Source organism: Gouania willdenowi, chromosome 17 (assembly GCF_900634775.1).
Source record: "Gouania willdenowi chromosome 17, fGouWil2.1, whole genome shotgun sequence".
In the NCBI taxonomy this organism is placed as follows: Eukaryota; Metazoa; Chordata; class Actinopteri; order Blenniiformes; family Gobiesocidae; genus Gouania; species Gouania willdenowi.
The window spans coordinates 2361873-2384344 of NC_041060.1; the positions used below are offsets into that span (position 1 = coordinate 2361873).

A 22472-nucleotide genomic window follows, 5' to 3' on the forward strand; every position below is an offset into this window, starting at 1 on the left:
GTTGTTATTTTTTGTATTTTTTAGACTGCTTTCAAAAACATCATACTTTAAACTTCTGATCTGTTTAAAGTTTTTTTTTTTTTTTTTTTTGTTTTTTTAACTATACACAAATGATTATTATTTTATTTTTTTTAGAGTTTGTGTTTGTTTTGTGAAGTTTGAACAGAAGGTGGCGCACTTCTCTACTGGATTAAGCACAAATGAAGGTCCCATTACATATTTTTTTTGTGAATTTTTGGAGTCATTTTTTTGTATTTTCGTAGTCAATAAAGAGTAATTTTGCATATTTTTCTTGTCATTTTGCGTATTTTTGGAGTCTGTTTTGAAAGCATCATATTTTAAACTTCTGATCTGTTTAAAAAAGTTTTTTTCTTTTTTTTTAAATTATACACCAATGCTTTTTATTTAATTTTTTTGCACGTTTAACAGGATAGTTTGTGTTGTCAACCATTCCTGTGTTGTCACTGTGCAGGTTGGGACAGAACCAGCAGGTCTAAGGTATGCCATCCATAGGCTCCTCCCACTCCCTCTCTGTGGCCCTTCCTGTAGTTTATCCTCCCTGAGGGGACACATTTCTCCCACACACACATCCACCTGTATATACTTGATGTTATTCACAATTTTTGATTAAAATAAATAAATAAATAAATAAAATCCTACACATCTTTGGTTACCATGGCAACTATCGTTAAATTAAGTTCAGTGTACAGAGGAAGACAGAATCGCCGATTGATTTTCTTGAAAATGCAAATCATGTTATTTTCCTATTTCTATAATGTGTGTCATTAAATCTGCAAACATTTCAGCAGAGATGGACAACTTTTTATCACAGCGGGGCCACAAAAATATGTTTGTCTCTAACCTGAGGGTCACATGATCAACATCCATGTCACCATTTAGAATAATCACCAAACTGAGCATTAATACTGGAAACATCAAAGGCTTTGTTTGTTTTTGATGTCATTTTGTGTATTTTTCTGTTATTTTATGTGTATTTTTGTCGTCCTTTTGTTTATTTTATTATAATTTGGAATGCTTTTACCACTATTTTCTAGATATTTGTTTACTTTTTAAGTTTTTTCTGTTATTAATGTGTGTTTTTGTAGCCATTTTGTGAATTTTTGTTGTTTTTGTGTGTTTCTCTGCTATTTTTTTAATGTTTTTGCTGTCGTTTTGAGTGTTTTTTTTAATTCATTTTTGTGCATTTTTGTCATTGTTTTTGTGTATTTCTCTTGTCCTTTTATATATGTTCTGTTATTTATGTGTACTTTTGTTGTTGTTTTGTATATCTTCTTGTAATTGTGTATGCTTTTGGAGTCATTCTGTAGATTTCTGTTGTCCTTTAAGTCATTATCTGTTATGTATGTGTGTTTTTCATTCATTCATTTTGTGCATTTTTGCTGTTGTTCTTGTGTGTTATGTGTATTTTTGTTGTTATTTTGTATATTTTATTTTAATATTGATTGCTTTTGGCCTCATTCTATGGATTTTTGTAGTTTCTTTCATGGTTTTGTCATCATTTTGAGTATTTTGATCGTCATTTTGTGTATTTTTGGGGTTTTTTTGTATATTTAATTGTAATTCTGTATGTTTTTGGAGTCACTTTGTTGATTTTTTATTTTTTTATATGTTTTCTGGAGGATCATTTAGTACGTTTACTTTAGGGGCCACACAAAATTAGTTGCCAGTGACATAGAATAAATTCATTTTCACATTAATGAGTGTTTAGTTTCTTAAAAAGCTACATTTTGACTAAAAAAGTGACTGGAATTGAGTGAAAATGATCCTTTCTGTTTGATTTGTGGCAGAAATTTAAATTCAAAGCTTTAAAAAAAACTATCCACAGTTTACAATAAAAGACAAAAATTTTATCCCAAACATTCTTTATTAAAAACAGCTAAATTAACACAAAGTTTATACTTTCTAACACTAGTAAAATGACAGTTTATTGGTAAAAAAAACTTATGATCCTGTTCCATTTCACTTTCACTTTTTAAAGTACCAGCATCAGCATTATTAGATTCTAATGCTACTAAATGACACCAAACAATAAAAAAGTGTAAGTGTAAATGAATGGAGCATGTGGAGCTATACGTAGTCTTTTCCTGACTGGCCTGAGGAGTGGGATGCTGGGTAACGGGGCTGATGCTTTCCCAGGCCTTTGCTGTGGGAGCTGCAGCACAGGAAGGAGCCTCCGATGATGGTGAGGAAAGCTGCTGCCCACCCCACGTACAGAGCCATGCCAAACTCATACCTGGCAACCCAGCACACACTCAAGGTTATTATTAAATCACAAATTATTACCGTAAGTCACAGAAACAGAGATGATTTAGAGGAGAAAACATCGAGTTTCAGTTTGAAGCACTTTTATTGAAATGAGAGCCACAAAAATGTGATTATTTGGTCCAAGGGCCACAGAATGGAATAATAACCAGTCAGAGCATTAATACAGGAAATAAAAAAGGTTTCTGTGAATTTTTTGAGTCATTTTGTGCATTTTTGTTGTCTGTTATTATCTTTTATGATGACGGGTCATAATCAGCTGTAAAATACACTAAAAACAAATATCTATCATCTAATTTCTTTCCTATCTATTGGTTTCCTTGTTGTGCTTCCTAATCAATGACATTTTATTGTCATTTGTTGAATGTGGGAAAGCTTGATATGAAACATATTTTGATAACTGTTAACTACATATGTATAGAACTGTACATAGAACTGTAACATGGTTCCACAGTTTAGAGTTAAATTATAAATGGCAATTTTTATAGAATTTTTATGGGCAATTACAATTACAAAGTCAATTAATTAAATTAATCTAAAATCAATTACAATTTAATTACGATAAAGACAGCAACAGATTTTTTAAATAACAATTACAATTATAATTACGCCATAACTGTAATTAATGATCAGTTATGCTATTCCAGTTATAATTGACCTAAACCCTGGTTAATAGTAATACTAACATTCAGACACACACATTGGGGGGGCGTGTTAACCTCCCCTGACTGTGTCAGTGAGAAATGAACTCACCTGGCGTTAGTGGGAGTGAACGGGTTGTAGAAATCTTTTGCTATTCTGTGTCCGTACCAGGACGTTCCCACCAGAGCGATCACACCTGGAGAGTCAAAGGCAGTGTTTACACACTGAGGGCCTGTACGACGAAGTAGGGCTGAACGATTAATTGCATTTGCGATATATATTTTCTAATCGCAAAGGCTGCAATTTTGTTATTTTTTTCTCGTCCGGTCTTGAACTGTCCTGTTAAGTTCACAGTGTGTTTAAAAAGTACAGTCCACATGTTTACATGTTTCATGAAACGTGAAGTTATTTAGATTTGTTGAAGAGGCAAAGCCACAGATTTGTTTGCTTTATTGTAGTAATCTGCGCTTTAAAATGTATGTTGATTTATTTAAAGTTTAAATAAATCTGAAATTTTTTATTATGAAACAGATTGATTTATTGCTTGTGTTCAGTGAAAAATACATGACAAGAGGCCCTTGAAAAAAATAATTGCATATTAAATTTCAATCACAATATCGAGGAAAAAAATCACATTAGAAAATTTTTTTCAAAATTGTTCATCCCTACTACAAAGCTGGATGTCCTCTTATTACACTAACTTCCTGGATTCATTTGGAGCGTGCTGTACTACGACGCTGGCTAACTTCTTACCGGGCTAAATCACCATGGTAACTTAGGCTGAACGGCTAACCTGGTCTGGACCAGGTAATGAAGTGGATCAGATCTGAGCCAGTACTAAAGCCCCGCCCCCTGACCAATCAGTTTTCTTGTAAAATGAGCTGCCCATTGTCAGAAGATCCTGGTTGGTTCAAATCTGACAGCTGAGTTTAGGAAAGAAAGATTATTAATGGATAATTTAATCCTTTCATTTACCGATGACATCCTTTAAGAACAATATAGATCTATATCTGATGAACTGATTTACAGTAGCTGATGAAACCTGTGGAGAAATATTAATTATTTCATTCATTCATTCATTCATACAAACTGTTCCCAGTCCCGTACCCCTTCAGACCTTTAACCTGAACCCATGTAGCCCCTACTCCTCCACACTTAAAAAAACATAATCATTTATTGTCATATACAATGTAGCTCTACAGTGAAACTTGTCTCTGAATTTTAACCTATCCTGTTGAGGAATAATAATAATAATAATAATAATAATAATAATAATAATAATAATAATAATAATAATAATAATAATAATCTGTAAACACACAAAAATCATCTTATTCAGAATTATAACTTGATTTAATAAATTAATTAGCTTACTACCATTTTAAATAAATCAACCAAACGGTTGATCATACAGTAGTAATACAACATATTCATCACATGAAACAGTGAAATAAAACTCTACAGCTTTAAGCTGAGGTTGAGAGGATGAACAGAACTCTGCAACGTTTGCAGAAGTTGAGAGATTTTCAGTCTGAAAATCCACTTTCACACCAGTACGTGTTGAGAAAGGACATCATGAATGTTTGGCTAGCGCAAAGCAATGTAGCTTTTGCCATATTTGTGCTTTTTAGGCTGGGCTATCGGACTCAACGCCCCTCATTTGTTGTTGTTCTTTTTCTTGTTGTTGTTGTTGTTGTTGTGTACACAAGTTAAAATCACTATTCCTTTGTTATTCGTGGACTGATCGAGCTGAAATTTGGTAGCTATAATCTATGGATATGTACGCATCAACGCTCGGAGCCCGATTTTTGATTTGGGGCTCGGGGGGGCCCAAGGAGCCCCAAAAAAGAGTTATGGATTTTAATTATTTACATTTTTAAAGAATTATTTCTCAATTGTGATATGAATTGCTCTGCACAGCTTCTCTGTGATTGTAATTAGTCTGATGTTACAAGAACGCACATGTAGCCAGGCTGAAATCAGCTCGCTAAAGTGAACGTGTTTGTATCCTGCTTCGTTGTACAGCTGCTCTTTGATGGAGAATGTTTGATTGGGTGAAACCCGCTAACAGAGATAAATCCAGGATATAATTATCCAGCTTCGTAGTCCAGGCTCAAGACGCTGTATGGAAACCATCAGGAAGTGAGTGACGTCATCCTCACCTGCCAGGATGAAGATAACTCCTCCACTTAACGCCACCTTGTTCTTCTGAGTGGGAGCTTCTGCCATACAGGTGGTGAACTTCATCCCAACCACTGCCACCAGGATGGAAATAAAACTCAACAAGACGGACGAACACATCAGGCCTCGAGCCCCCTGGACCATCCCTGGAAACCAAGGAGGAACCAATGAGAAAGGCTTTTATTAACACGTTAAAGGCTCCTCTGTTTAATACGTTGATTTTTTTTAAATTTTAAATTTTAAATTTTAAATTTTAAATTGTAAATTGTAAATTTTAAATTGTAAATTGTAAATTGTAAATTGTAAATTGTAAATTGTAAATTTTAAATTTTAAATTTTTTACTTTATTTTTATTTATGTATTATTATTATTATTATTATTATTATTATTATTATTATTATTATTATTATTATTATTATTATTATTGTAAATAATTGAATATTGGAAACATTATAAAATTAATAGTTAGATTTTTAATGGAATTTTCAAGAGATATCCCAAATTGGAGAAGGAACGCATGATTAATTAAATTTTGTACTGATTTTAAAATTAATTAAAAATAAATAAATAAATAAATAAATCACTATTCCTCATCATTAATGAAATTTCAAAATAAAATGAATGCATGAAATTTGTCTAAAAAATGTAGGGTTGGTTCTGAATTGCGCATTTAATCATCGCGATGTTTCTACTTAAATAAAAAAAAAAAAGATATCAAACTTTCAAAACTTTTACATTTCAAAACTCACGTTACAATAAACAGTGTTGCCACAGTTACCTTAAAAAAGTAATCTGACTACTAATTACTCCTTTCAGTAACTTATTTTGCTTTACTGATTACTTAAATCTAAAAGTAACTCAACGAGATTACAAGTTACTTAGTTACATTCAGCAGCTGTTGACAACGCCTCCCACCGCCTCAACATGAAAACAACACACTCACTTTATTGGAAGTTAATTTTTAACGGTAACGTCAACAATGTATTTTGTGATAAACTATTACCTGAAAAAAAGATTTATAAAAAATAAAGACAGTTTTTTTAAACTTTTTTTTTTTATAAAATGTAAAATAAAGACGCATACTTGAGAAAAATAACATTAATAGTAACTCAAAGTGATTTGAATAAGTAACTGTAATAATCTGATTACTGGTTTACATTAGATTACTCTTTATTGAAAAAAAGTGACCATACTAGAGTAACATGTTACCAAGTAACTAAGTAACTCACATGAATGATAGTAAAACATATTGTTTCAAACCTTAACGCTTTTCAAAGACACATTAAATTTTGTACTTTTTAAGATAGCTGTGGGGGAAAAGGAACATGGGAGATGGAGTTAGGGTGGGACAGTGGAAGGAGTGGTTAAAAGTCAACTATTGTGTTTATGCTGAAAGTGTAATGTGGTACTACTATTGTGCACAGTGTGTTGTGGGGTGTAATATATTGAACCAGTACAGTGATAAAAACAGTTGTCCCACCCTAACTCCCTCTCCCCTGTTCCTTCCCCCCAAACCAGTAATCACATTGAAGTTACGTATTCCAAATCACTTTGAGTCACTTTTTATGTCATTTATTGTGATTAAAACTCCATTGTTTGCATACAGACAAAAACAAGCGTTCATTTTCATTCACTTTATGATATAACATCAAATCCATTTCTGTACTTGTTGTGTTTCAGGATGAAACTAAAAATTTGTGACCTCAGGCCTAATATTGTGCACGTTCTTGACTCTGGGTTTAAATTCTTCTCAGTTTTCAGAGTAAACCACTTCTCTTTCATTTGGCTGCTGCAGGTATTTGAGACATGTCTCTGCATGCAGGAGGAAGGAAAAAACAATCTCTGAGGCTGTCGATGGACACGGAGTGAAAAATAAATTCCTCTTTAATGGAACAGAATAAAAAAAAATCTAGAAATTCAACAAATAAAGTCATTTCTGAGCCTTTTGTTGCACACAATTGGATGAAAACTATGGAAATAAAGCTTGTTTTTGAATAAATTTGTTTTTTTAAAACAAAAAAAAGTAAAAAGTACCTGGGAGCTGAAGAAGTGAGTCGTAGACTTTACACTGGACCTGTCCAGTGCTCTGTGACACACAGCTCTTCCACAGCCCCTCATACATGGCCTGGGCTGTGATGATGTTGTCTCCAGCGTAGGACGAAGCCTTCCACTCCACCATGGCAGTGGATGCTATTGTTCCCAAAAAACCAGCGAAGGCCAGGGTGAAGCCGAGCAGCTGCAAACCTGCATTCGCCATTATTTACATCCAATAGAGTGTAAAAAAAAAAGACTTCACTGAAGATGGAAAATAGAACCTGGATGTTGCTTCTTGAGGGTTAAAAAAAATCAAATGGGTGTGGTTCTTTGCATCCTCAGGGAATGAGGTGAGAAAGAGGGAGGATCCAGGAATGTTTGAGGTGAGGTTGAGCAGGACGCCTCACGCTGGATGGAAACAGGAAACATTCTCCAGACCTCAGATCCTTCAAAGAAATATAGAATTCAGAGGGAGAACCTTTTCCCAAAGTGATGACAAACTTGTTATTTAGCTTTATTTGATGGAATTTTTTAAATTTTTAAATTTTTACATTGTACTTTCCCTGCATGCCCCTGTGTTCCCATACCTGTAAGCTGCTGGAACTGTGAATTTCTCTTGGAGATGAATAAAGTATCTATCTATCTATCCATCTATCTAGTTCTGTGTATTTTTCAATTGTATCTTGTTTTTTGGTTGTAGTTTTGAAATTATTTGTTTTTGCTTTGTGTATTTTTTATCTCTTTTGGTGTGTTTTGGTTGTTGTTTTATGGCTAATGGGGTCATTCTTTTTACCTCGTTTGTGTGTTTGGTTTTTTCGTGAATTTTTCTGTCATTCTGTGTATTTTTGTTGTTGTTCATTAGTTTTATGTGTTTTCGTTGAGATGTATATCTCTGTCATTTTTTGTGTTTTTATTGTCGTTTATTTATTTATTTTTTGTGATTTTGTGGGTTTTTTATTGTTGTTGCTTTGCATATTTTTTCGTGTTTTCGTATTTGTTTTCCAAATTAAGGGAGCAGTTTTTTATGTTGTTTTGTGTATTTTTCTGTATTTTTGTTATTTTTTAGTCGTTTTGTATATTTGCATGACATTATGCATACATTTCTATTATTGTTTTGTTCATTTACTGTGAGGGCAGCACAATATTAAACCAAGGGCCACGTGTGGCCCCCGGGCCGCGTGTTGCCTATGCAATACAGTGTGTTATGTAAACACACAGCAGACAGTGACCGCATTGACTCTCCAATGGGAGAACATGCTCTTTTGGATTTATTTGCTTTGTTTTGGTAAATAATGGCTAAAAGCTCAAACAGACTTTTTAAATATAACAAGAAATTTCAAAATAAAAGGCAGTTTCAGTGTGTCACTGCACAAAAGTTTTAGATTTTTACTTAATCTTTCTCTTTTTTTTTTTTTTTTTACAAAGCCATCCTTTATCTTCATCTGAGTTTTGATTTTTTTTTTTTTTTCCGTTGAGAGCATGTGAAAGCGTTGCACGAGTGCATTGCCGTCCAAAGGTTTTTGTCTTGCCTAATTCAAGCTTGTTGTCATTTGTACTTTGCAGCAACTGGTCTGTTGATCCACACGCGTCCCTGTTACACAGAGGTATGTTTCCTTTCATTCATTACTGTCACTAATGTTGTCATCCAGACAAATAAATCAAGTTAATCCTGTTGTTTTTTGAAAAGCAAATGTGAACTTTTTTGTAAACACATCAGCAGGGGAAGGGCAGCCTAAGCTTGAAAACAACAAATTAACTATATGTGCTACAGATTTGCAACTTTTGCCAAAATGTAGCCCCAATACTGTCAAAAATGTTTACATTTACACCTACTGCAAAAAGTAGTCCATCACTCTGTTTTTAACAAAAACTATAAAACTTATTAAACCTGACTCCTCCCACAATTTTTGCCCAATTGACACCAAACTGTCTCCAGCTCATCTTCAGACTGTCCTACACAAACCATTCATACAGATGTTTGATTTATAAAAAAAATGAGCCTGCAGTGCATCAAAATGTTTGACTGTAAACGCTAATGTAAACATACACTTGCAAATTCTGGCTAAATAAATTCTCAATGTTAATTTTAGAAAATGATAACATTTTGGAGTCATTGTAGATGATGTTTGGAAAATGTTAGAATTTCATCTCAAAAAGTGAATTTTTGACAGCCGTTTGAAATCTGCCTTTAAACGCTAACGGCTGCTGTCTTGCACACAGGTGACTGGTTTAGTCTTTTTTTTTTTTTTTTTTTTTCTGGTAGTGGCTGTGGACAGAGGGAAGGAGTGAGTGGTAAAACCTAAAACAGGTATTTGGGATCAACGTTTCTAAAATTAAGCCCACCAAGAGTTTTATCCCACAGTCCAAGGCCAGTGCATCGTAGACCAATGTATGTGCAAGAACTGCTGCTGTAAACCCAAGCGCTGCCCCGGACCCCAAGATGCAGCCAGGCCAGCAGAAAGAGCGGGGGCCAGGGAGCCCAGGCAACCCCCCCCCACGACCGAGCAGCCCTCCAGACGCCGCTAAGATCCCAAGCCGAGGCGGCCACCGCCCTCAACCCCCAACCCCATCTATAGTTTTTTATCATTTCCGGTCATCTCCAAGACTGACACGTTATTTGTTGATTGCCCTCTCTCTCTCTCTCTTTCTCTCTCTCTCTCTCTCTCTCTCTCTCTCTCTCTCTCTCTCTCTCTCTCTCTATCTCTCTCTCTCTCTCTCTCTCTCTCTCTCTCTCTCTCTCTCTATCTATCTCTCTCTCTCTCTTTCCCCCATTTGAGAAACAAACATATTTCTACTGCTTAACATAACCCTAAAATATATTGTGACATTTTCTTTTCAAAATTAAATACTGTGCCACTCATTTTTGTTTCTTTATCAACATTTTTCCACAAATTATCCCCTAGAACAAACAGACATCTTTGTTTAACTTCTAATCTTGTTTCTGGTAAAATGAACTTAAATTTATCTCTTGAGGCTGTATTTTCTGGTCTGTAGCGAGAAGTATTTTTGGGAGCGTAATAGCTGAGGAGATAAAAGAGTTTGAGAATTATTGAATGCCAACTTCTTTTTCTTGTTTCTTGTGTCAGACATGGACCAACCACTGACCGTGGCTCTGTTACTCCTCCTGTGTCTCAGAGGTAGAGCACAGCTCCAGACCTCCTGTCCGTATCGGTGCCAGTGCTTCATGCCGGACCAGGTCCTGTGTGCAGACGAGAGCATGTCGTCTCTACCCAGAAACATGTCGCGACAGGTCAAGGACTTCATTGTGATGACCACAGCCGTGTCCTACCTGTTCCCTCACACTCTAGAGGACAGCCCCCAACTCACCAAGCTGATCTTCCTGAGCAACGCTCTGCGGAGCATCAACTCGCAGTCCTTTGAGCATCTGATCGAGCTGCAGGAGCTGGAGATCAGCGGGAACCCTTCTCTGGAGCACCTCTACCTAGGAACCTTTTCAAAGCAGGGGAACTTGAGCAAACTGCTGCTGAACTTCAACAGGCTTAAGACGGTACTGCCTGGCATGTTTGAACCTCTGAAGCAGCTTGATGTTCTACAGATGAAAAACAACATCATATCAGATCTGCCGTCGTTCATTTTCTCTAACTGTCACAAGCTCCGTGTTCTGGATTTGTCTCAGAACCAGCTTCAGGAGATGAAGACGGAGACGTTTTCTGGACTGGTAGGACTTGAGGTTCTGAAAATGAGCCACAACCTGCTCAGTAATCTGACACATGAGACTTTTTGTGCATTCCCTCACCTCACTGAGCTTCACTTGGATAGCAACAAGATAGCACAACTCAACGACGGCATCTTCTCAGTGCTGACATCGTTACGGGAGCTGAACCTCAGGGGGAACCTTCTCACAACCTTCAGTGACCGAGTGTTTGGCTTTCAGAGCTCCAGTTTGAAAGACTTAAACCTCCAAGGAAACAGACTGACTCAGCTGTCTTCCATCAGCGCTCTCACCTCCCTCACGAACTTCGTTTTGTCCTCCAACCGACTTTCAAATCTCACTGAGGACATTTTCAGAAACGTCACTGCCTTGGAGAACCTGGACATGTCTGAGAACCAGCTCGACTTCCTCCCCAGAGCAGTTTTTAGGGATCTACTGAATCTCAAGATGCTCAATCTGCACAAGAACCACCTCAGCATTGTGGACGCCAAACTGTTCGAAGACCAGATGTACATTCAGCAGATCTACCTGTCGGAGAACCGCTTCCAAACGCTTCCTGATGGCCTCTTTGAGCCGTTCTTCATGCAGCACAGCATGAGACTACACGGAAACCCGTGGAGATGCGACTGCGGCATGCGGTACCTGCACCACTGGCTGACGAGCCACGGCCAAGGCGTTCAGATGCTGGAAAGGGTGCTGTGCGAGAGCCCCAACTTCCTGAAGAAGCTTCCAATTATGTCCATCGATAGCGACCAGCTGGTGTGTCATCTCTCTGAAGACAAGACTCATTATGCTAGCAGCGCCTGTAGCCTGCAGGAGTCCAATGGCACCCTGACTATAAAGTGTAGAGCATCTAAATGCAAGCCTCTGACAGTAAACGTGCACTTTCAAGAGGACGACGGCTCGATTAAGGAGCACGTTCTAAAGAATGAGCCTGACTATTCCCAATGCATCAATGAAACAACATCAGAGAAACACTATCCATAGTTTTCCTAACTCTAAAATTATTCATTTCAGTAGTTGTTGAAGTAACTCAAAGTTCTGAGTGACTTTCAGATTTTGGTTTCAGTGAAGGTCGTCCACAACCTGCTATTGTCATTGGAAACACTTTACTTGAAGTTTTATACATAAGGCTGACATTATCTGTCAATAGCATGAATAAGGTGTCATGACGGCTGTCATTAAGTGTCACTTGCAAATTTTATGACACCTTTCGCTATATTATGACTCCTTTGGAGATATGTTGGCAATTTTTGGGGTAGGTGGAAGGATCTAGTGAGGTTTAGGTAGGGTTAGGGTTAGGGCTTAAGGTAACAAAGGGTTAGAGTAACTAGGGTTAGCTATAATGACAGCATAATGTCAGGCTTATGTATAAAACTTCTAGTAAAGTGTGACCCTGTATTGAGTGAACCAGCATCAATGCTGTGTGTGCGTCTTCTCTAACATTTTTCTAAAAATATACATAAATCTTTATAGTTAGTTTTACATTTTCTGCCAATGTAAAATCTTAATTTTTGTTTTTGAAGAGTAACTAAACCACTAAACCACTTTTTTTTTTACTGAATACAAATGTATTTGTGTATTAGTATTAGTAGTGCTGTTGATTGTTCCTGGTCCAATTCTCAACATTTTAGTCAAACTATTTTAATTTGTCACCTATGAACTCTTCAATCTGTGGTGAACAACACCAGAGAAACACTGTCGAAGTAACTCAAAGTTAGTAAATTTCACTCAGATTTCTGCTTTAGTGAAGACATGTCCACAACCTGCTATTGTCATTTGTAGTAAACCAGCATCAATGCTGCGTGTGTGAGTTTTGTATATTCTGCCAATTTAAAATTGTAATTTTAGTTATTAAGCAAATTGCATTTCCAATAGTAGCCTAGAGCGATTGTTATTGTTGCATTTCCAATGGTAGCCTAGAGCGATTAGGAGCGCTGTGAATGCAGCAGCTCTCGGAGCGGATCAAACACAGGAAGTTTCGGCGATGACGTCAAACGCATGACATTATGGATGGTCAGGAGAACCGCCGACGGTGCAAAACAGAGCTTTAAAACCATTAAAAGCACAACAACTTGTTGCCGCTTCATTGCTGAATGTTGTGGAAGAACAAACGGAGATGGAAGAAGTTTCTGAGCGCTCTTAAACGCTTGCTTTTAACCAAAGATGAGAGCTTCTTCTTCCGGTTTCTGTTTCTCTGCCTAGAGAAATCTCTACTCAAGCGGTTGGCTCATGAAACAACACCAGAGGCTATTTGGACCGGAAATTGCGCTCTGAACGTGAACTGACCCTAACCAAGGTGATAAAATGATCTCCTTTTCCTTTGCCCATTCAGACCGAGTCCACGATTAAAGCACCCTTAAGCTCTACTAGTGCTCAATTTATGTTTACTAGAGCTCAAGTAGACTTTACTGGTGAAGTAAAAAGTCACTAGTATTGGGCCCTATAAAATCCACGTTAACGGAATCGTAGACGGAATGACGGAATCGACCAATGAAAACGGTTAAAAGCAGAAATGGACAGAATTGGCATCAACCGCCATCACCGTGAAGCAAGGAACAATTTTTTATGGGGAAATGTTTCCGGGGAGCACTCATTAGGTGCACCGCCCGCCCCCCTCCTGTCCGGTCCGCATTAAATACCGCCTAAACCACCCGAAACACCGTCTACACTGCCAAAAAACTACGCAAATCATCACTAACTCCTAAATACAGAGCCGACCAGTGCCCGCTTAACTTTGCTGTGCCTGTGAAACTCCGTCCGTAGCGCAGCGGCACTCCATGAAAACATGAGTCAGCTTAAATCAGCTTCATCTGCTCAGAATTTAAACAACATCTCATCAGAGCTACAGAAGATTTGTGCGTGTTGTTGTGAACGAGACCATCGATACCAGGGATTATAGAGCCTGAAACATCGTAGATTAATGATAACTTCTGATACTGTAAAATATTCTGGCCCCTCGTGGTGAAATAACTGATGTATCCTTGTTTCCATTTAGTTTTGTTTAATCATTACGGTCTGGAATGATGTCATGAGGATCATTCAAATTAGGTTAAGTCAAATTAAGTTGATCAAAATGTAATCAATAAACCTGATCAGATTCAGGTAACCATTGAGCCCTGAGGGGAAATTGGGTGACATTAAAAACTAATATTTTCTGAAAAAATGACTGATATTTCTTTTAAAAAAACTGAATTTAAATAAATTAAAGTGGAAAACATGGAATTTTGGAAAAAATAAAACAGATATAGGCCTCTACTAGTAGCACTAGTGATGCACAATCATCTACTAGTAGACAGTTTTGCGTGGTACTCGTAAAGCTTTGAATTTTTTTACTAGTAATGTATTTTAAATCTACTAATACTACTAATAACACAAGATTGTCTACTTTGCATCACTAATAAGGTCTTCTAGTGCACTTGTGTGCCAAAAACCTTTACTAGTAAAACTTTATTTGTCTACTAGTACTACTAGTGCACACTAGTAGTACTAGATTGTTTTTAGTCTACTAGTACTAATAGAAAAGCCAAAAGATTCACTAGTAATACTAGTAGACCTCATGTAAATGTAATAGGAGGGATTATAGCCAAATCCAGCCGGAATACTTTTGAAAGCCAATGACAAGCCTGGATTTACGTTCCCGTCCCCCAGTTAGCATATGATGCTAACTAGTGATGCTTTTTGCTTCACTAGTAAAGTCTACTCACATACTAGTAAACCAAAATTGAATACTAGTAGAGCTTAACTATGGTTGACATTATTGATAATACATTTATGCTCAAACTGCTTGCCTTAGACTTGTAACCAGAAGGTTGTTGGTTCAAAGCCCACCTTTAGTCGAACTGCTCGGTGCTGCAGAAGGAAAGGAAAGAAGAAGAAAGTATCAGCTTAGAAAGGAGCTGTGTTTTACTTTTTCAGGTTTCACAAAGTATTGAGTTAGAAAAACTGAACACTTTAGGTTGATTTGCCTTCATTTTAAGTTGGACTAAAATGAAAAAAATTTCATTTGAGTACAATTAATTATTAATTTTTTGTCATTTAAATCTATTGTTTTAACCTAACTTATTAACTTCATTTCAAAAACTCATTTTGGTGTTACCATTTGAAACAATTCAATTTTTCAGTGTTATTCTGTTTTCCTTGTGTATACTGTATGTTCCCACTGTGGAAGTCAATACTGGGAACCAGCTGATAAAGAGGGGTAGATGAACCTTTTCTTTACATGTTCAAAGGTTAAATTCTCTTCTTTTTTTTAAGATCCCATCATAGACGATGAGTCACGTGTTTAACGTCTGCTGTTGTTTCAGCCTAGACCGCCTCCATAATGACTGAATATTGCAGAGAAGTGCAGCGTTGTTACACAAGTTTGACTCTATGTTCAGAGTTTTTGGATCAGTTTTGGAGTTTTGATTAGAAAGAATTTAGAATAGCAATTCAAATTACAAAAACTCTTACAAAACAGGGATTATTGTGCAAAAAAAGAACATTTTGTCTCGAGAAATTGATAATAAACCGTCTGAGGTGATATTCTCCAGAGTTCTTATTGTTTTTCCGCGATTTGTACAATTATCATCTGTGAATATTTAGTTTTTTTTCACAAACAAGGACTCGTTCTTTTTTTTTGTGCAAAGTAAAGTAAAGTAAAAGAACTAAACAACAGCAAAAAATACACAAAATGTCTCCAAAACAGCATACAAAATTTTAGAAAAATGTACAAAGGGACAACGAAAAGACACCAGAATTACCCCACAAACGCAAAATGACAACTGAATTACACAGGACGGCAAACTTACACTAAAGAACAGCAAAAATCCAAAGAAGGACAAAAAACATACACATGATTCACAACTCACAAAACAAATGCATGAATACAAGAAAGAACAACAAAAAATACACAAAATGACTCCAAAAAACAACAAATGAAATTACAAAAAAAATACACAAAAATAATTCTCATCACACAAAACAACAGCAAACATTGACAAAATGACAAAAAAACATACAAAATGACAGAAAAATATACAAAATGACAACAAAAACACACAAATTGACTCTCAACACATACAACAGCAAATTACAAAAACAGTACAAAATTACAGAAAAATATACAAAAGGACAAGAAAAATACAACATAATTAGACCATAAACACAAAACGACAACAAAAACACACAAAATTAATCTCAACACACAAAACGACAGCAAACATATAAATGACACAAAACGTATAGAATTAATGAAAAATATAAAAAACAAAATGAAAACAAAAATACACAAAACAACAGCAAGAATACAGAAAACAACAACACAAACACACAAAATGACTCTAAAAACACAAAAAGATACACACAAACTCTTTGGTGTTTCCTGTATTAATGCTCTGATTGGTTATTATTCTAATGCTAACATGAACGTTGATCATGTGACCCTCAGATACTGCTGTGATAAAAGTTTTCAACCTTTGACAAACATTAAAGTTCCACATTAATATGAAGAGATTGAACTGTCATGTTGTGAACCAGATCTGAGTCTTCCCAGATTAGCTCAGTGGTCCTGAATGAGGGGTGTGGGGGGGGTTGGGGCGATAAAGACGAGAAGAGAAGAGGAGGGACCCCTCGACACAACGAGGCCCACAGATGGCTACACCTTGAATACAGCACAAAACCACTGTTAATAAGGGTCAAATGTCAGGGGGTCAATTGGCTCCTCGCTTTAGGATGAATGACATCACAGTTCACTGGACAGAAAGTGTGGAGGAATGGCCTCAAACGGGAGGTGATGGTCTCACATGGACATTTAGAAGTTAGAGGACGTATCTGCTAATGAGCAGCACAGGATGGACGTCGTTCAACAAGTGTCTTCATTCACAAAGCATGTAAGAGATGAGACGCATAATAGTCTCAACAAATTGATCAGACACCCACGCTCCACACAGCAAGCACCTCGACATACAGAGAAACAGAGCAGAGGAGGCATGACCCAGTGCAGCTACTGACTGTGCAGTCCCAAAATAAATGAACAAAATTACTGCATAAACAAATAAAAGGACAACAAATACAAACAAAACACAAAAATGACTCCAAAAGCACACAAATAGACTGAAAAATACACAAAAGGACATTCAAAAAAATACACAAAGTGTATGAATACACATAACAGACAGAAAAACATCTAAAAAGGATGACAAAAATACACAGAAATGATTTCATGGATTAAAACAACAAAAATACATAAAACAAAGACTCCAAACACCAATACTGATAACATAAATACACAAAATAACTCCAAAAACATAAACAAAATGACAGTACATGAAAAAGAATGACAAAAATAGACAACAAAAAATTCAAAAAAATTACTCCAAAATCTCAAAACATCAGGAAAAATAACCACAAAAAACCCGAAAGCACAAAACGACAACAAAAACACACATAAAAAGACTCCAAAAACCAACAGTAACAACAAGAAAATATGCAAAAAATTATTTTAAAAACACATACAAAATGACAGAAAAGTACGCAGACAACAAAAATTCAAAAAATGACTCCAAAAACTCAGAACATCAACAGAAATAACTCCAAAAACATACAAAATTACAGAAAAATACATTAAGAAGGATCACAAAAACAGACAGAAATGATTTCATAGACTATAAAACAACTAAAATACAAAAAATTACTCCAAAAACTCAAAATATCAAAAAAATAATCACAAAAACCCAAACCCACAAAACGACAACAAAATTTTAAAAATGACTCCAAAAACTCAGAACATCAACAGAAATAACTCCAAAAACCTACAAAATGACAGAAAAACACATAAAAAATATGAGAGAAATGAATTCACAGACTAGAATAAAAATAAAAATCAACAATAATGACTCAAAATGTCAACAGAAAACCGCCCAAAATAACCCCAAAAGCACAAAATGACAACAAAAATACACAAAAATGATTTCAAAAACAAAATGACAGCAAAGTACAGCAAAAAATACACCAAAAATGGCTTCAAAAACACACAAAATGACAGAAAAATATACAAAAATGACACCGAAACCCCAAAACATAAACAAAAGTCCAGGATGTAGTGGGCGACAATGTCCCCAACAACACAAAACACTGTGGTGGTGGTGGTGGGGGTGGTGGGGGGTCCCTTCCCACAGAGTTTAGACTGGTCAGTGAGGAGGAGGTGACGAGGGCAGGGCAGGGTCGTGTTAGGGACAAAGAGTTGGGGTCACTTCAGGCTGGATGGATGGACGCCATGGGGTCAGATTTTAAGACGTGAGCTGCTCGTTAGAAAATGTTAACGGACATTCCGTACGTTAACATATCAATACGTTCTCTATTGATTATTTAACACTGTATTAATAACACGGGGGAAATGTACGGACTTCCAATATTTAAAGTCAGTGGCTCCATTGGCTCAGCTCTGAAACACGTCCTCCATGATACGATGACCCAAACATCTCAGGAACACAATCAGGCCATTTAGCTCTTAAATTGAGCTCCTTGCTAACAAACACGGGTCAATATTTCCCCTCAGACCCTGGATGGAGGCTCAAGTGATGCTAGTGCCCACATTAATCACAGCTGACCTGACGTGGGTGTTAAGTGGATGGGAAGATGTCATCAGAATGGTAATCTTTGAGCATCCACTCTTTGTCTTGTCCGTCCCTGTTGGAGTATACAACAAGAGGCTATAAGCTCCTTATCATCACATTACAATTATTACGGCTGAATCAGGAACCACGGCCCCCCTCGGCCCCCTTGGAGCCCGCTCTCAAAAAGCTACCCTGGTTTTGTGTCCATGTTCCCAGCTGGAGAGGGTTTTAAATATGCTTTGTGTATTTCTAGCAGTGCTAAGAAGATTCACCCCAAAAAAACTCAATCACAGCACAATCGAGATTCCTCCCACACTCCAACCCTCCAGCAGCAGACGTGTGTTCTGAAGAGTCTCCATTGTTTCTCCAACAGACGGACACTCAGTGTAAAGGGTTCAATGTGGCCCTGCAACGTTTAGAAGGAAATTAAGGATCTATTTTATTTATATTTTTCACACCCAGGCCAGTCTGACCTAATAATAGAACCATATATATATGTTTCTAAACTTTGCTTCAGTTAAATATACTGTATTTCTAATTAAAGAACAAAGTGTTTGAATACATTTTTTTTCAAAGGGCAGGATTTGTGAAAAAATAAACATACAGTAAATTTGAAGTATTTATTGCTAACGGGTGATGAAGCGCTCAAAACAAAAGAGAATCAATCCACACACATTTCTGTCTGTTACCTTGAACAGATTGTTTGATACATTTTGTTCTGCAATTCTGGGCCTGAATTTCCCGCGTAGTTCTGCAGACGTGACGTCAAATGATGCTGATGTGCGTTCTTGACGGTTTGGAGAGGCGTCCACTCTGCTGTATAAAGAAGAATGAGAAGAAGACGTCTAGCAGATGTACGCAGAGGCATGTGCACAGGTCTTCCAGTAAGAAGAAGAAGAAGAAGAAGAAGAAGAAGAAGAAGAAGAAGAAGAAGAAGAAGAAGAAGAAGAAGAAGAAGAAGAAGAAGAGCACAGCTTGGAGACTGGAAGAAGACAAATGCGGTGGACCAAACTACTGTTTGGTTCCGCGGAGGTATGCAGAGGTCTTGCAGCCGCATTTTTTATCCAAGTCTGACCCAAACCCAACAAAGCAAAACCGAACCCGACCTTAACCCGACAGGCTTTACATCCGAGCTCGACCCGAAACCGACAGTTAAAACCTTATTTTTTCCTCATACAAATGACATATACAGTATACGATTGTTTCACAGGGAAACAAGTGGATCTATTTACATAATCCACGTATCAAAGCTAAGGATAATCCACGTTCTTGTGCAGAAAAATGTCTTGTGGCTTCTAAAGCTGTCCTCTGCTCTATGGTCCTGCAGCTGAAGCAAGAACACAAGAACACTATGTGACACAACCTGACCACCAGTTCTAAATACGTGTCAGAGCCCAACCCGACCTGTCGGGAACCATCGGGCTTCGGTCGGGAAAAGAATACAAAAAAACACAACAACATACAAAATGACAGTCCATAAACACAAAATGACAACAAAAACAACACAAAACAGCCTCCCATGTAGTGGCAGCAGGAGGGGTGCTACACGCACGCCCCCCAGCGCCCGGCTGCAATCCTCCCCTCTACAAGTCCCCTCCCCCTGACCTTACGTGCTGTGGCCTCAAATTTTGTTGTAATTGTGTTTCGTTGCTTAAGGAGGTTTTTCCTAGTTCTACACTATGCTCCCCAAAGGGAACTCAGTTTAGGACCTGCCTTTTCTCCCACTCTCCCCTCCTTTCTTCCTACTTTCCCACTCTTCTTCATCTAAACATGATGGCGCCGCAGATGGCTGCCTCGGTGTGTTTGTGCGTGTTTTTAAACTGTACTTGGCGAATGAAATTCTTTCTGATTCTGATTCTGAAAAGGACAAGAAAACTACAACAGAATTACTCTATAAAAATACACACAAAACAACCAGAAACTTACATAAAACGACCAAATAATGTTTTAAAACACACTAAACAACAGCAAAAAGGACAACAAAAACAACAAACTCTGTTGTTTCCGGTATTAATGCTCTGATGCTCTGGTCATTATTCTATAATGCTGACACGAATGTTGATCATGTGACCCTCAGATCAGAAACAATCACATGTTTGTGGCCCTGCTGTGATAAACGTCTCCATAGTTTTCCCTCCCTGAGTTTCAGTCACAAACACATCAGATCACCTTAGAAATGACAAAGACTTGTTTGGTAGAGTTTGAGAGTCTGTGTTTGAACAGTTACATCGTCATGACCCTTTAAAGGGTCCAAAGACATAAATTTACCCCTCAGCTGTTATGGTGTCACATGGATCCCATGGATTCAGCCCCGGAAGCTGCACTTCCATGGTCGTGTTGTTGAGTTTTTCCTAAAAACAAGCAGCTAAATCAAAAAGGAATGAATTGGACCAAAGGCACAAAGAGTATTGTTCATTGAGTGTATAATCTATTCATTAGCATTAATGTGAGCCAACACTGACTGACTGAAGCCTTCCTCCCCCATCAAGCTCCATAACAACCCTAAGAACAATTCATCCACTGAGGTGGAGGCGGTGGAAGTTTCCGGTGTCTACGAGCAGGGAACCTGTCACTGTTGCCTCTGATTGTTGAGAAAAGCCATCAATCATGGAGCGATGCTCTGTGTTTACCACTTCACAACATAAGCACACACTGGTTTATTATGGGAGGATATTTCAAAAAACTTCTCTTTAATCCAAAAACTTTTTATATAAAAAAAATTGACTTCAATCCAAAAATATTTTCAATCAGAAATGTAACCAATCTAAATCTATTTTTATCAAAAAACTTCTCTTTAACCCAAAAAGAATTTTCAAAACAAAAGATTGATTTCAATCAACAACAAAAAATTCAATCAAAAAAGTTATTGTCAATCAAAAAGATTTTCTATCAAAAAAATGCACTTCAATCCAAAAATATTTTCAATAAAAAATGTTCACTTTAAACAACAATATTTTTTAAAAAAGCTTTACCAACCACAAAAATATTTCAAATAAAATATTCACTTCAATCAAAACAATATTTTTAATGAAAAATCAGAATTTCAACAAAAATATTTTAAATGAAAAAATTAAATTAAATCAAAAACTTCACTTCAACCAAAAACATTTTTGATCAAATAATATTCTTTAATAAAAAACGTTTTCAATCAATTCAATTCACTTTAGTAAAAAATGTTTTTCAAACAAATAAAAATATCAAGTAAAATATTGGTTTGCATTAAAACACTTTATGAAGAGAAGTTCTTTTTATTGAAGCAACTTTTGTTGATGGAATAATAAATATTTCCATCCAATCAAACCATGTGTAGCAGAATAAATGTGAGAGTCCTCCATGACGTGTTGTGTGTTCTACGTGTGATGCTCAGCATGACGTGTTTAGGATCTACAGGATCTTTGGGAAGCTCTCACATCACAATCATAAGCCTTCTTTAGGCCACACAGTGAAAGTGACAGCATGGCCCCCCCCCCCCCCCCCAGCCATTAAACCTTATCCTGGATAAACAAGCCTGAGGCTCTTTATGAACACACAGAGGGTCACAAGAGGAGCCATTGAGCCTGTGAGGGGCCCGTCTTTGTTTTCGTCTTCTCAGAGGATGCTCTGATGGATTTGATTTTAGACTCTTTGCTGCCAGTCGTGTCTGAACTGGACCAAAACAGACATGAAACCTAATGAAGTGGATCATCTGCACACAGTGAGATGCTCTGACATCTTTGAGATATAAAATAACTCCCACCTCCTGTGAAACAAACAAATGTTCATCGATCACTAATCGATGCTGTCTTTTCATACGAATGGGTTGCCAGGTTTAGGCCAACAAGCTGAAGTAACCTCCGGTCACATCAGGACACACTGAGACGCAAAACCCCCTCAGATAAAGATCTTTAAAAAACAACAATATAGAAAGACACAAAAAAGCTCAAACGAACAAGACAATACAAAAAAATGATTTCAGAAACACAAAATGATGACAAAAAATGCAAAAACACATGAATCACAACAAAAATACCAAATAAAATTATACAAATTGACATTGAAAACACACCAAATGACTGCCAAAA

General features: G+C 36.8%; 2 protein-coding genes across 2 annotated transcripts; one reads left to right on the forward strand and one right to left on the reverse strand.

Annotated features, from left to right (window-relative positions):
- Positions 1 to 1878: 1878 nt before the first annotated feature.
- Positions 1879 to 7468, reverse strand: cldn1 (claudin 1). Its single transcript, XM_028473080.1, has 4 exons — positions 7141 to 7468; positions 5088 to 5252; positions 3037 to 3121; positions 1879 to 2254 (listed from the first exon to the last, which is right to left on the reverse strand). The coding sequence occupies exons 1-4, from the start codon at positions 7361 to 7363 to the stop codon at positions 2089 to 2091; spliced, it is 639 nt and encodes a 212-aa protein (XP_028328881.1). The 5' UTR covers positions 7364 to 7468; the 3' UTR covers positions 1879 to 2088.
- A 2760-nt stretch (positions 7469 to 10228) lies between these two features.
- LOC114479542 (carboxypeptidase N subunit 2) lies at positions 10229 to 14776 on the forward strand. Its single transcript, XM_028473276.1, has 3 exons — positions 10229 to 11799; positions 12763 to 12829; positions 14672 to 14776. The coding sequence occupies exons 1-3, from the start codon at positions 10229 to 10231 to the stop codon at positions 14774 to 14776; spliced, it is 1743 nt and encodes a 580-aa protein (XP_028329077.1).
- Positions 14777 to 22472: the final 7696 nt, after the last annotated feature.